Genomic DNA, 11,784 nt, shown 5'->3' on the forward strand with positions numbered 1-11,784 from the left:
GGCATGTGAGACTTCCTCTTTTCAGCTGATTTCCTCTTTTGGGGTATTTATTTTCCTCTTTTTTTACTTTACTTTCTGTGTACAAAAGTACAGGAATATAATCTTTTCCTCTTTTTTTCTTGCCCGGTTTTCTCTTTTCATGGATAGTTACTCACATGCCTGCCAGGTGATCAAGTTATTTTTTTTTCTGTAATGACTCTCACCACTGGAAGTAAACCAATGCATGAAGGAATAAACTTTATTTGATGTTGATATTATCTGCAGATATTGATGAGTGTATTCTGTACGAGAATTCTACTGCTAGTAGTGGGGGACTCGGTTGTGATCATAACTGCTACAATCTGCTACAGACCTTCAACTGTAGCTGCAACTCTGGATTCTCTTTGTACATTGACGGCAGAAGATGTATCGGTATGTAGAGTTAATAATGATTGCAGTGTGATGTTAGTTGTTGTGTCTCTCATCACTCTCTAGTGAGTGAGGCATTGTCAGAAGATGTATCGGTATGTAGAGTTAATAAATACCTTAAGTAAGGTCCTGTTTTACAGCAATTATGATTGCAGTGTGATGCTAGTTGTTGTGTCTCTCATCACTTTCTAGTGAGTGAGGCATAGTCCAATAACCATTATTTCCTTTCTTTTCTTCTTGATTTTTATCGTGGGATGGTCTGTTGAAATAAGCACTTGGCTATCCCTCTGGGTTAAAATGCTTGTTTTTCACGGGGCCCGCCTTAAACAAAATATATATATAATATTTTTTTTTGTCTGCAAACAAACATTTTTTTTGTTACAGGTTACAATTTCTTTGCATAAAATTTGATTTGAAATGTCTTGAGATGTTTGATAAGTTATTTTTCTTTCAATGAGCTGTCTTCAAATCTTTCTAGATGTGGATGAATGCAATCTGCAGTCCGATAACTGCTCCCCTGATGCTGTTTGTAACAACACCGTTGGTAGTTATGAATGTTTCTGTAATGAAGGCTACAACGGAGATGGTAGAGTTTGCTCAGGTATAGTTCAAGAAGTCTACGTTATTTTAATCAAGCTTCATTCCACGCACAGCATCTCTTTGGAACTCCTTGCCTGGTGGATGTTTTTTCCCATCCTACATTTGGACTGTTTTAAGAGGAATATCAATTCCTGCCTCCAGCTCTCCTGAGTTATTTTCATGTCTTCTTATAGCCCCTGTAGCGAACTTACATGATTTTTATTTTTTTATTTTAAAGCATCAATGCTTTAGAGTAATTACCTATCAAGTCCTTAATATTTAAACTAAAAAGTTGCATCCCCTTTAAGGTGAACCCCTTGCTGCGTCTTCCCAGGTTGTAACTTAAGGTTGGATAATGGCAGCTACAGCTTGAACGGCTTCTGATAATCCCAGACCAAAGCTATATTGACAAAATAGGGATATCGCCAACATTAGGGACGGATAGCTCGGTTAAAGAGCACTGGCACATAAATTGGTTTGTTTGCAGGTTCAGAGCCTGTTCTAGTCAAATTGAATGAATTGTATTGTATTAAACTGCTAGGGACTTGGGATGCAATAAGAAACCTGAAGGTTTCCTGGTAATATCACTGGACAATAAAGTGCCATGATCTTAAAGCACTTGAATTCTTAACTCTGGCGATACCCCTCGGGTATCCTGGGTTATGGTTATACCCTTGCTTGGGAGTAAAGCCCGGTTCATACTGAATGCGAATGCGAATGCGAAGTGAATTTTGGTGACGCAACAATCGGTATGCGCTCCATTTCACTTTGTGACGCAATGAAATTCGCATCGCACGGAGCATTCGCAGGAAGTATGAACCGGGCTTAAGCTAGCAAAAAACAACCTAGGAATAGTATTCGGAGTGTTTGTTTTTGTACCCAGTAAAATTGATCCAAGTGTCAAACCAAAAGTAGGGTGGCAGTGGAGATCAAAATTCCCCACTGCTTTCCCAGGGTTCTGTTCCTTTTGAGTCAGCTCAGAGGGGGTTGTGAACATGGCTATATTATATTGATTGGGCAAAACAGTTAATTCACCAAGTAATTTGCTCCATGATTGCAGACAAACATTTTATGTTTATTTTGTGTGTATATTTTTGATCAGATCTCAATGAGTGTAACGCAGAGAATAGTTGTGACAGCAATTCTGAATGCATCAACACAGACGGATCATACAGATGTGAATGTCTTACAGGGTATGAAGGCAGTGGATTTACATGTAAAGGTAATAAATGGACCCTTCCCATGAAATACGCTTATCACATTCACCCATGCGTACAGACCCTGTTGGTTGGCAAATGCCATAGAGTTGTGCACTAAGCAGACACGCAATTGCGTCTGCGTCACGCACCCATTAGCTGTGTACAAAACAGTGCGATGTTCCCGCATCTTGCCCACCAAAACGTTAGTGCACACGCGCTATGTGCAATTTACATATTTCATGTGAAGGTAATAAATTCATCTTGGTCAAGTTCCTCGTATACAGTATTAATAATAATACTAACGATAATAATATCAAAGTCTTATATAGTGCACGTATCTACCAACAAACTACTTGTAAGGCGCTTATAGTATATAGATTTTTACAGAGAGAAACTCTGAGACCCAATTATGTAGCACTTAGGGTTTATAAGGTGATACGGCGCATTCAGCAGCCACAGCCAGGAACACTGGGGCGATCGCCTTCTGTTTTCGATAAACGCAATGGTTTTTTTACACGCTTTACACAACACATGGGACCAAAGGCTTTATGTCCCATCCAAAGGATGAAGAAATGGTATAGTTGAGTCCACAACCTTCCAGACCAAGGTCTCGAGACCAAGGTCTCGAGACCAAGGCCAAGACAGAGTCACAGCAGAAATTAGCAGTTTCGGCAACTTATTTTTTGTAAACCTTGCTGCTTGCTCTATATGCATGCAATTATAGATATGGTTTCCCCAGCATTTGTTTCAAATTGTATTAGGTTAATTTCTATGTCCCATCGTCACTTTTTGTAATGTTTTTTTCTTCACCTCACCATGCTAAGAGGATATTTCTTATTTCAGCGGTTTGTTTATTGTAACTCGTATTCTTTTTGTCGTAGATATGGATGAATGCTTGAGGGGCCTTGACAATTGTCACCAAGAAGCATTGTGTGGCAACACCATGGGTTCGTTTAGCTGCAGCTGTAATGACGGATGGACTGGTAGCGGTACCTTGTGTGAAAATGAGAATGAGTGTGATCTCCTGGGGCAACCCTGTGGTTTAAGTGATAGTACGTGTACAGATACTGTGGGTAGCTTTACGTGTACATGTAATGAAGGTTTTCTCGGCGATGGATTCAATTGTGTAGGTAAGTTCGACTGAATTGCTCGCTAAGTTGCATGATGAAACATTTTTTAAGAAATAAAAAATGTGTTTTATACTATCAAGAACTCTTCATTGCTTGTTACATAAATTCTATAAGTTGTAAAGTTTTTTTTAAAGAGTTTTATAGAACTCTATACATTGTTCTTATAGAAATTCTTTAGAAAAGTGGCCCAGTTTTCTAAAGAATCGTATAGAAATTCTATAGAATTTCTAAAGAAACTGTATAGATTATGTAAAGAAATTGCATAGAGTTTGTATAGAAACTATATAGAAATTTTATAGTGATGTTCTATATAAACTGCTCACAAAAAGTAAGGAAACTTTTTTCAATCCAGTATATTTGTTTTTATTTAATACTCTCTTTGTATATGGTATATATCATTGCAAAGCTGAACTGTTCCTCTTTGAAATGATACCACAATTGCAATGATTACATGTTGCTGGACTTGACCACGTTAATGAGAATGAGACAAAGTCACAAATCAAATGTGCCAAAATTAGCAATTTTGTGTTACTGTGTGAACAATCAAATTGACACTGTAATTCAAAACAAGCAAGACAACTTACTGATCTTAATCCACTTTATTGAGACAAGAAGTTTGGTATAGAGCGGAGACAACTTACTGATCTTAATACACTTTATTGATACAAAAAGTTCAGTAAAAAGTGGATGATCCGAAGGCGTTGATGACAGCCTGGCACAAGTCTTGTGATGCGCTGCTGAGGGATGGCGTTTTATTCTTCATTAAGGAACTTGGTTAGGTCAGCCACAGTTGATGTGTTGGTGGTTCTGGCGCGGACAGCGAGGCCAAGCTGGTCCCACAGATGTTCCATGGGATTCAGGTCTGGACTGTTAGCAGGCCTTTCCATCTGGTGCACCCCAACATTTTTCAGGTAGTCAGTCACCAGTCGGGCTCGATGGGGGCGAGCGTTGTCATCTTGAAAGATGGCATTTGGTCCAAGAGTCTGCAAGTATGGGACTGCATTTCGTCTTGCAAATACCCATCAAACAAGGTGTTTTTCATGAGATGAGGGTAAATTGTGTCCGATGAGCTCACTGGTGCAAGTCATTGTGTAAACCATTAATGGTTCTGAAAAGCTTAATCGGTTCGATTATTGAGCATTACCTACTGACCATTCACAGACAACAGTAATTTTGGCACATTTGATTTGTGACTTTGCCTCATTGTTATTCGTGTAGCCAAGTTCAGCAACATGTAATCATTGCAAATGTGGTATCATTTCAAAGAGGAACAGTTCAGCTTTGCATTGATATATACCATATACAAAGAGAGTGTTAAACAATAACAAATATACTGGATTGAAAAAAGTTTCCTCACTTTTTGTGAGCAGTTTATTTTTCTATAGAATTTATTTTTCTATATATTTTTTTAATAGATTTCTATAGAACGTTTTTGTAAGGAAACAAGTAAGTTTTTATGCTAACAGTTATTTTGTAATTACCAATAGTGTCCAGTGACTTTAATATCCCATCCAAAGGATAACAAGTTTTGTTTTGAATTCTCTGTTCATATAGACAAGGATGAGTGTACTACAGGTGAAGCAACCTGCTTTGACGTTCTAGGCGTATGTATTAACACACCTGGTAACTACAGCTGTAAATGTACTAATGGTTACAGCGGGGATGGGCGTTCTTCTTGCGAAGGTAAGATTATAATTATCTCTTCACTAGCACCCTTATTGTCTAAAAACAAACTCTACCTGGCAAGTAGAGGAATAGAGGGACTTGTCAAAAATAAATTGTTGCTGGATTGTATAGTACCAGGGGGTTGATTTCACAAAGAGTTAAGACTAGTGGTCAGGGACCCCACGGTGATATGCGCTATATAAGAATGGTTTGATTATTATTATTTTTATTATTATTATTATTATTTGTCTTATCTTGAGTTAGGATGAGTTACTCATCGTAACTTGGGACGAGACTGAAGTTTTTAATATCTCCTAGGACTAGTCCTAAGATAAGTAACTCTTGATGAAAGCAACCCAAGAGTGACCTCATTTTGAACTTGCAGAGATGGATTGAGTGGTTTGACCTTTTTCTTCACAGTATTATTTTTGAAGGTTTTCCCACTTTTATTGCAGATGTTGATGAGTGCACCATGGGGACTGATGATTGCATCTCCAATGCAATGTGTATGAATACAGTAGGTGGTTTTTATTGTGAGTGCAAGCCAGGATATTACGGCAGTGGATCAGTCTGTACAGGTAACTATCGACCCACAGTGTTATGCGCAACCATAGAGTTATATATTAGAACTAGAGGGCGCACTGATGATGCTGCTTGCGACGGGACCGCAAGGGGAAAAGTGCGCCTTAGTGTACGCGCGTTGAAAATGAAGTACACGTTAGAGTTGTACGCTGCGCGAAGCTGTTTTGTCAACTTACAAAATGGCCGCACAAGAACATGCTGTGCGATAGTGTTTTGTCAACTTAGAAAACGGCCACATGCGTGCAAGCCGGGTCGCACATACAGGCCAGTGCGCCCTCTAGTTCTTACATATAACTCTATGTGCGCAACACACTTACTCATGTCTAATCTGTCCGCCATTTTGACTTAGAAATGGTGGACAAGCAAGAGGTCAATGCTGATACAATAAACCTTGAACCTTGAACCTTGAACCTTGAACCTTGATACCTGGGATATAATACCATAGTAAGCCATACCCACTTTATGCAAACTGGCTCTTGCAATTATGCATTTGTACTTTTAGGTTTTTTGTATGAAAGTTTAAGTTTTGGAACTTGTCTTGCTTTTGCAAAGAGTCATATATAGTTTTGAACATAATTGAAGAATTGAAGAGTTCTAAAAAATTAGTGTTTAAAGCTTTTGGGCTGGAAGCTTAATACCCCTTGCTGTTAAAATTACAGGATTAACTGTGACTATTTGCAGGAGGGAATTTGATTGGGGTGGGAATTTAACTGGGGGGGGGAGGGTATTTATGAAATGGTTTATGATTATGATATTTGGAGTATGTGTGTTGATTTCTAATCACCAAAACAAAATAAAAATAATAATTATATCGTCTTCATAATTCAACGAATCCTGACCAAACAGATATTAACAGTATTTTGTTATCCCAAATTTAATAAATAAAATTGGGGGTTTATTGTTCTCTTTTCCTATCAGATGTCGATGAGTGCATGTTGGGGGTTCATGACTGTCCACAAGATTGCAAAAACATGGATGGAACCTACACGTGCAGTTGTAGTGAAGGATTCATGGAACAAGAGGATGGAACGTGTGACCGTAAGTATGTTTACCATCAGTCACATTATGTCAGACTCATCTAAGCCGGTTCGCTCTTTATGTACAGTCTTATAAACCACCAAGGGAGATCCTATAGTGGGTGCCCCTTTCTTACCTCTCCCAAAATGAGATTGCCAAAAGCATCGTTTGACACATTAAAAGATCTCCCAAATTATGTCTTTTTCCCCCTCATCTCACCCCCCCCCCTAATTTTCAAATACTGAAAGAAATTAATAACATTTTGTGTCAATTGTGTGCGTTTACAGCAACCACGCCATGCAGCGGATCTCTCATTTGTATGAACAGTACATGCTACACCGCAGCATCTTCTCAAGAACTCTGTCGCTGTGATGTTGGTTTTCACAACCCAGATGGTGGCAACACTTGTTATGGTAACAATTTGAATCTAATTTATTTATAAATTTATTTATAAATTAATTCAATTTAAATTTTTGTAAATTTTCCTTATGATCAGACTTTTTATTTGAACTTTTACTGCCTGTTGTTTACTTCGGATAAAAAACATGCTACCTCTCTTGGGTTAATAAGGATCTGATTCTAACCGTCATTATAATGTATTACTCCAGGGGGTTATCAAACGGTAGAAATGCCATATTTCAAAAGATTTTCTTCAGCAATGACTTACGCAGTGATCACTTTCTCCTGTGGTTCATGAGCCAACATTTGAAATTGCAATAGGAGACTTTCCAACGCTAGGTGGCAGCAGACATACCGGGTAAATTTCCATTGTTTACGTAGTTCTGAACATGCGCATAATTCTGAGAACAATGGATTTACCCGGTAAGTCTGCTGCCCTCTATCATCCCAGAAAGTCTCCCATTGAATAACCATTGATTGTTTATATCGGTTACAGAAACCAACGAGTGTGAAAGTGATGACAATCCTCATTTATGCAGTGCTAATGCCAACTGCACTAATACTGTGGGTAGTTACAATTGTACCTGCTCCCTCGGCTACGCCCTCAACAGCGATCAACGCACCTGCTCAGGTAGGTTTGTAGATTAAAAACCCGTCTTGAAAATTTGTTTCAAGATTTATTAAGATCAGATGGTCACTGTCATAAGATAGACTAGAGATTCACTATTCAATAGTGTCCTGAAAACAGAATGAAAAACACATTCTCCAAGTCCACAGGACAAATACGCTGTTAAGTTCTATAAATTTAATCACATGCACATTACCATTTGCAGCCTTCACAAATATGACGCCGTACAGAAAGCTGATGTTTATATATGCGTCTTCAGAATCTTTTCCATCATCGATGCATGAACCAGAACTTGTTTCTGATGGAGAAATTAGTTCTGCTGACTTCCAAGCTTGAGTACAATATGCTTATTTATACCATGCGTCCTTTTGGTTGGTAAGCACTTTGCAACAGCTAATAATTTTATTTTATTTATTTGTCTTGGTAGATGTGAACGAATGCCTTACGGGAGACCATGATTGTGATGAGATGAGTCAAGTTTGTGCCAATGCTGAACCATTTTTCACGTGTGACTGTAAGGATGGATACCAACGTTCAACAGAATCTGGACCTTGTGATGGTGAGTAAAGCCCGGTTCATACTTCCTGCGAGTGCGATGCAAATTTGACATGAATTTGACGTCACAACTCTGTACGCTGCGACATTCGCAAAAGAGTTGAGAACAATTTAACCCCTGCAAATTATTTGTTGTGTAATTGGGAGAATCACTATGCACTTTTTTAATGAAAAAACAAAGACAAGTTGCAATGATTGAAAGAAGGCTATGGGCCCTGGCTACGCTCACAAACTCTCTGCTGAGCAAAAATGGGCAGGAAGTCTTGAGTGATATTTGAACTGTGGCAAAATACAAGCGTAATACGCGTCCTACAGGGCCATTAAAGCGCCAAGGTTTTTAACAAGTGTGCACACACAGTATGGGAGTGTTGTGGCCGAGCGGTTAAGAGCACCGAATTCAAACTCTGGTGTTCCTGATCAGCAGAGTGTGGGTTTGATTCCCCAGCCGTGATTGCTTCATCCTTCGGATGGGACGTAAAGCCGTTGGTCCCATGTGTTGTGTAAACGCATGTAAAAGAACACAGTGCACTTATCGAAAAGAGAGATAAGATAAGAGATAAGATAAGGGTTCGCCCCGGTGTTCCTGGCTGGATTGGCAGCGTATTGCGCCACAACACCTTGTAAAACCATTACATGGTGCTTAAGGATTAGGTCTTACATGTATATCTCAAAATTCGCCCCACTCCTTGCAGTAATAATACCTGGCGCTTTGTATCCTTTGGCAAAAGGCGCGTTATAAATACGGTTATTAATATTATTATTATTATTATTATTATTATTATTATTATTATTATTATTATTATTATTATTATTATTATTATTATTATTATTATTATTATTATTATTATTATTATTATTATTATTATTATATTATTATTATTATTATATTATTATTATTATTATTATTATTATTATTATTATTATTTATTATTATTATATTATTATTATTATTATTATATTATTATTATTATTATTAGTATTATTATATTATTTTATTATTATTATTATTATATTATTATTATTATTATTATTATTATATTATTATTATTATTATTATTATTATTATTATTATTATTATTATTATTATTATTATTATTATTATTATTATTATTATTATTATTATTATTATTATTATTATAATAGTACATTTTGGTGAGCCAATCAGCAATGTAGGGGTACATGCAGGGGTTATTAATTAAGAGGTATTGGCGCAAAGCTGGTGCTCTCTATTTGTCTGTCTTCTAATGAATTAATTGCAGTGTATGCCAAAGAAGTATCGAAAGTTATTTTTGTAATAATTAACTGTTTTTTTGTTTTGTTTTCACGGTAGATATAAATGAGTGTATGGAGGACCCCTCACCTTTGACTTGCCACGTGCATGCTGATTGTATCAATACCAATGGCTCCTACACTTGCCAATGTATGAGCGGATACATTGGAAATGGAATGATGTGCTTTGGTAAAGTTTTATTTCTTCATTCCTTTTTTCAAGATTCAAATTAATTAAAGGTTGTTTTACCCTCGCTCTGAGTGTTATTTAGCACTGTACACTCGGTACTTCCCCGAGTTCTGTGAAAATAAATCACAGGCATAAGCTCTCTAATTAAAATTGAAAATTATGTTTTTATCCTTTAAATAAATAATCACATTCATAAGTAAATAAGTGAACTGCAGACTAACTTTGTTAGCGATTTTTAATTTTTTTTTTTTTATCTGTCTGTCTGTAAAGATATTGATGAGTGTCGATTGCCAGAAACAGATCCATTAATCGCCAACTGCCACTCTCAAGCTGTCTGCACCAATTTGGCTGGTTCCTTCCAGTGCAACTGCTCGATGGGATTCGAAGGGAATGGAACTACCTGCCAAGGTAAGGATCAAGACATTCTCTCATGCGCAAAGGCAGCGGATCTCCGTTGAGCTGACCTCCTATAGACCCCTTGCAATATGCGCAGCGTAATCACATATGTGCGTATCCTGGTTGTTGTTTTGGGTGTCAAAATCGTACACAAACATGCACAAAAGAGAGTTGACCCCCAAAATTACGCGCATTGTTCAGCACGTTCTCTGTTGCATAGCGCAAAACGCTGAGGTCCTGCTGAGGTCACAGGCACGTTTTTACGTTTAGGGAACAGCTATTGTCCAGTGATCTGCCTTCTTTTTGAGAGTGTGACGTCATATACAAAGGGCCTATAGACTCTCGTCTTACAGCATTGTTCCATGCAGGCACTTAAAACTTGATCGACCCACTTGATCGATAGTCTCTTTGGGCATCGTCTTTGCCTCGACCAGCCTAGAGCTTGGGTTGACTTTTCCAGTAGTTGATAGCAATTTCAAATAAATAGACTATTTCGGGGAAACTTTAGTATCTGTTTTAATTTGTATACCGGCCAAATGTCTTACTTTGCATGGTCTGTCTTGATTTTTTTGTTAAAAACATATATTACAACCAAGAGGTCCCATTTGCATGGGAGAAGTTTTTGATATAACTTTATATGTTTTTTTCAATGGCAATCAGAGTTATAGTCTTTGTCAAAAAAATATATATATATCCGCGGATATCAAAATGTTCGCAGATAGTGCATGGCATTCAGAGTCCCAAATATCACATTTGTGTTTTCGCCCAGGCTAAGTCGGATCAGATGACATCCTCTGAAATAGAAGGCGGTTTGATATGCGAGCGCTATATGACATTGACAGAGGTTGTTAAGGTTAAATGCTGTACAATACATCTAAATAAACGTTGCCCAAATATTGGTTTCTGCCGGGGGAGTGGGCAGCTAGACTCAGGGCCCAATTTCATAGAGCTGCTTAGCACAAAAATTTGCTTAGCATGACATTTTTTTCTTGATAAAAACAGGATTACCAACCAAATTTCCATTTGTTACACATTGCTTGTTACTGGTATTCAGCTGTTCTTTGCATATCCTGGAAATCATGTGAAAATTTGGTTTGAAATCCTGTTTTTATCAAGGCAAACATTTCATGCTAAGCAAATTTTTGTGCTTAGCAGCTCTATGAAATTGGGCCCAGGACGCTGCTATTGGCATCTTGCCTTTTGTGCCGCCGTGTGTCCCTTCTTCCAATATTAGTTGTCAGGTATATAATAATTAATGACAGCCAATTTATAAGATGATTAAATATTTTCGATACTATTCATTCATCAGATATAAAAGAGTGTGAAAGCGTAGACCCTGTCTGTACCAGCAACAGCACGTGCAGTGACACTGAAGGCAGCTACCTCTGCATGTGTAACAGTGGATACCGTGGTGATGGGTTCTCCTCCTGCGTGAACATCAATGAGTGTCAAGAGAACCCAGACTTGTGTCACTCCCTAGCAACGTGCACAGACACTGAGGGAAGCTACGAATGTAAATGTGATCCCGGATACCAGGGGTCTGGCACAGTTTGTACAAGTGAGTTTAGTTTTTTTTTTTTTTTTCTTTTTTTACCAGTGCAACGAGGGAGACGTTTTGTTGTAACGTCCCTGTGGTACATTATCAGCACATGTTGACAGACGTTAAGTGAGTTTAGTTTCCTTTTTTTAAACCAGTGCAACGAAGGACACAATTCATTGCATTATCAGCACATGTTCAGAGATTTATTTTGCATTTTTTTTAAAACA

The 11,784-nt window shown here is 37.7% G+C and overlaps 1 protein-coding gene across 12 annotated transcripts in view; it reads left to right on the plus strand.

The window, feature by feature from the left end:
- LOC117303459 (mucin-4-like) overlaps positions 1-11,784 on the plus strand; it is a 73,278-nt gene that overhangs the window by 37,827 nt on the left and 23,667 nt on the right. For all 12 annotated transcript variants that reach the window (XM_033787661.1, XM_033787671.1, XM_033787663.1 and 9 more), the window contains 13 exons: positions 265-411; positions 887-1,009; positions 2,090-2,209; positions 3,068-3,316; positions 4,871-4,999; positions 5,437-5,559; positions 6,482-6,601; positions 6,868-6,993; positions 7,476-7,610; positions 8,035-8,166; positions 9,493-9,621; positions 9,892-10,029; positions 11,327-11,575. In XM_033787661.1, the coding sequence (XP_033643552.1) occupies positions 265-411; positions 887-1,009; positions 2,090-2,209; positions 3,068-3,316; positions 4,871-4,999; positions 5,437-5,559; positions 6,482-6,601; positions 6,868-6,993; positions 7,476-7,610; positions 8,035-8,166; positions 9,493-9,621; positions 9,892-10,029; positions 11,327-11,575 (1,920 nt within the window). The remainder of the gene's footprint in view (positions 1-264; positions 412-886; positions 1,010-2,089; positions 2,210-3,067; positions 3,317-4,870; positions 5,000-5,436; positions 5,560-6,481; positions 6,602-6,867; positions 6,994-7,475; positions 7,611-8,034; positions 8,167-9,492; positions 9,622-9,891; positions 10,030-11,326; positions 11,576-11,784) is intronic.

Source organism: Asterias rubens, chromosome 19 (assembly GCF_902459465.1).
Source record: "Asterias rubens chromosome 19, eAstRub1.3, whole genome shotgun sequence".
In the NCBI taxonomy this organism is placed as follows: Eukaryota; Metazoa; Echinodermata; class Asteroidea; order Forcipulatida; family Asteriidae; genus Asterias; species Asterias rubens.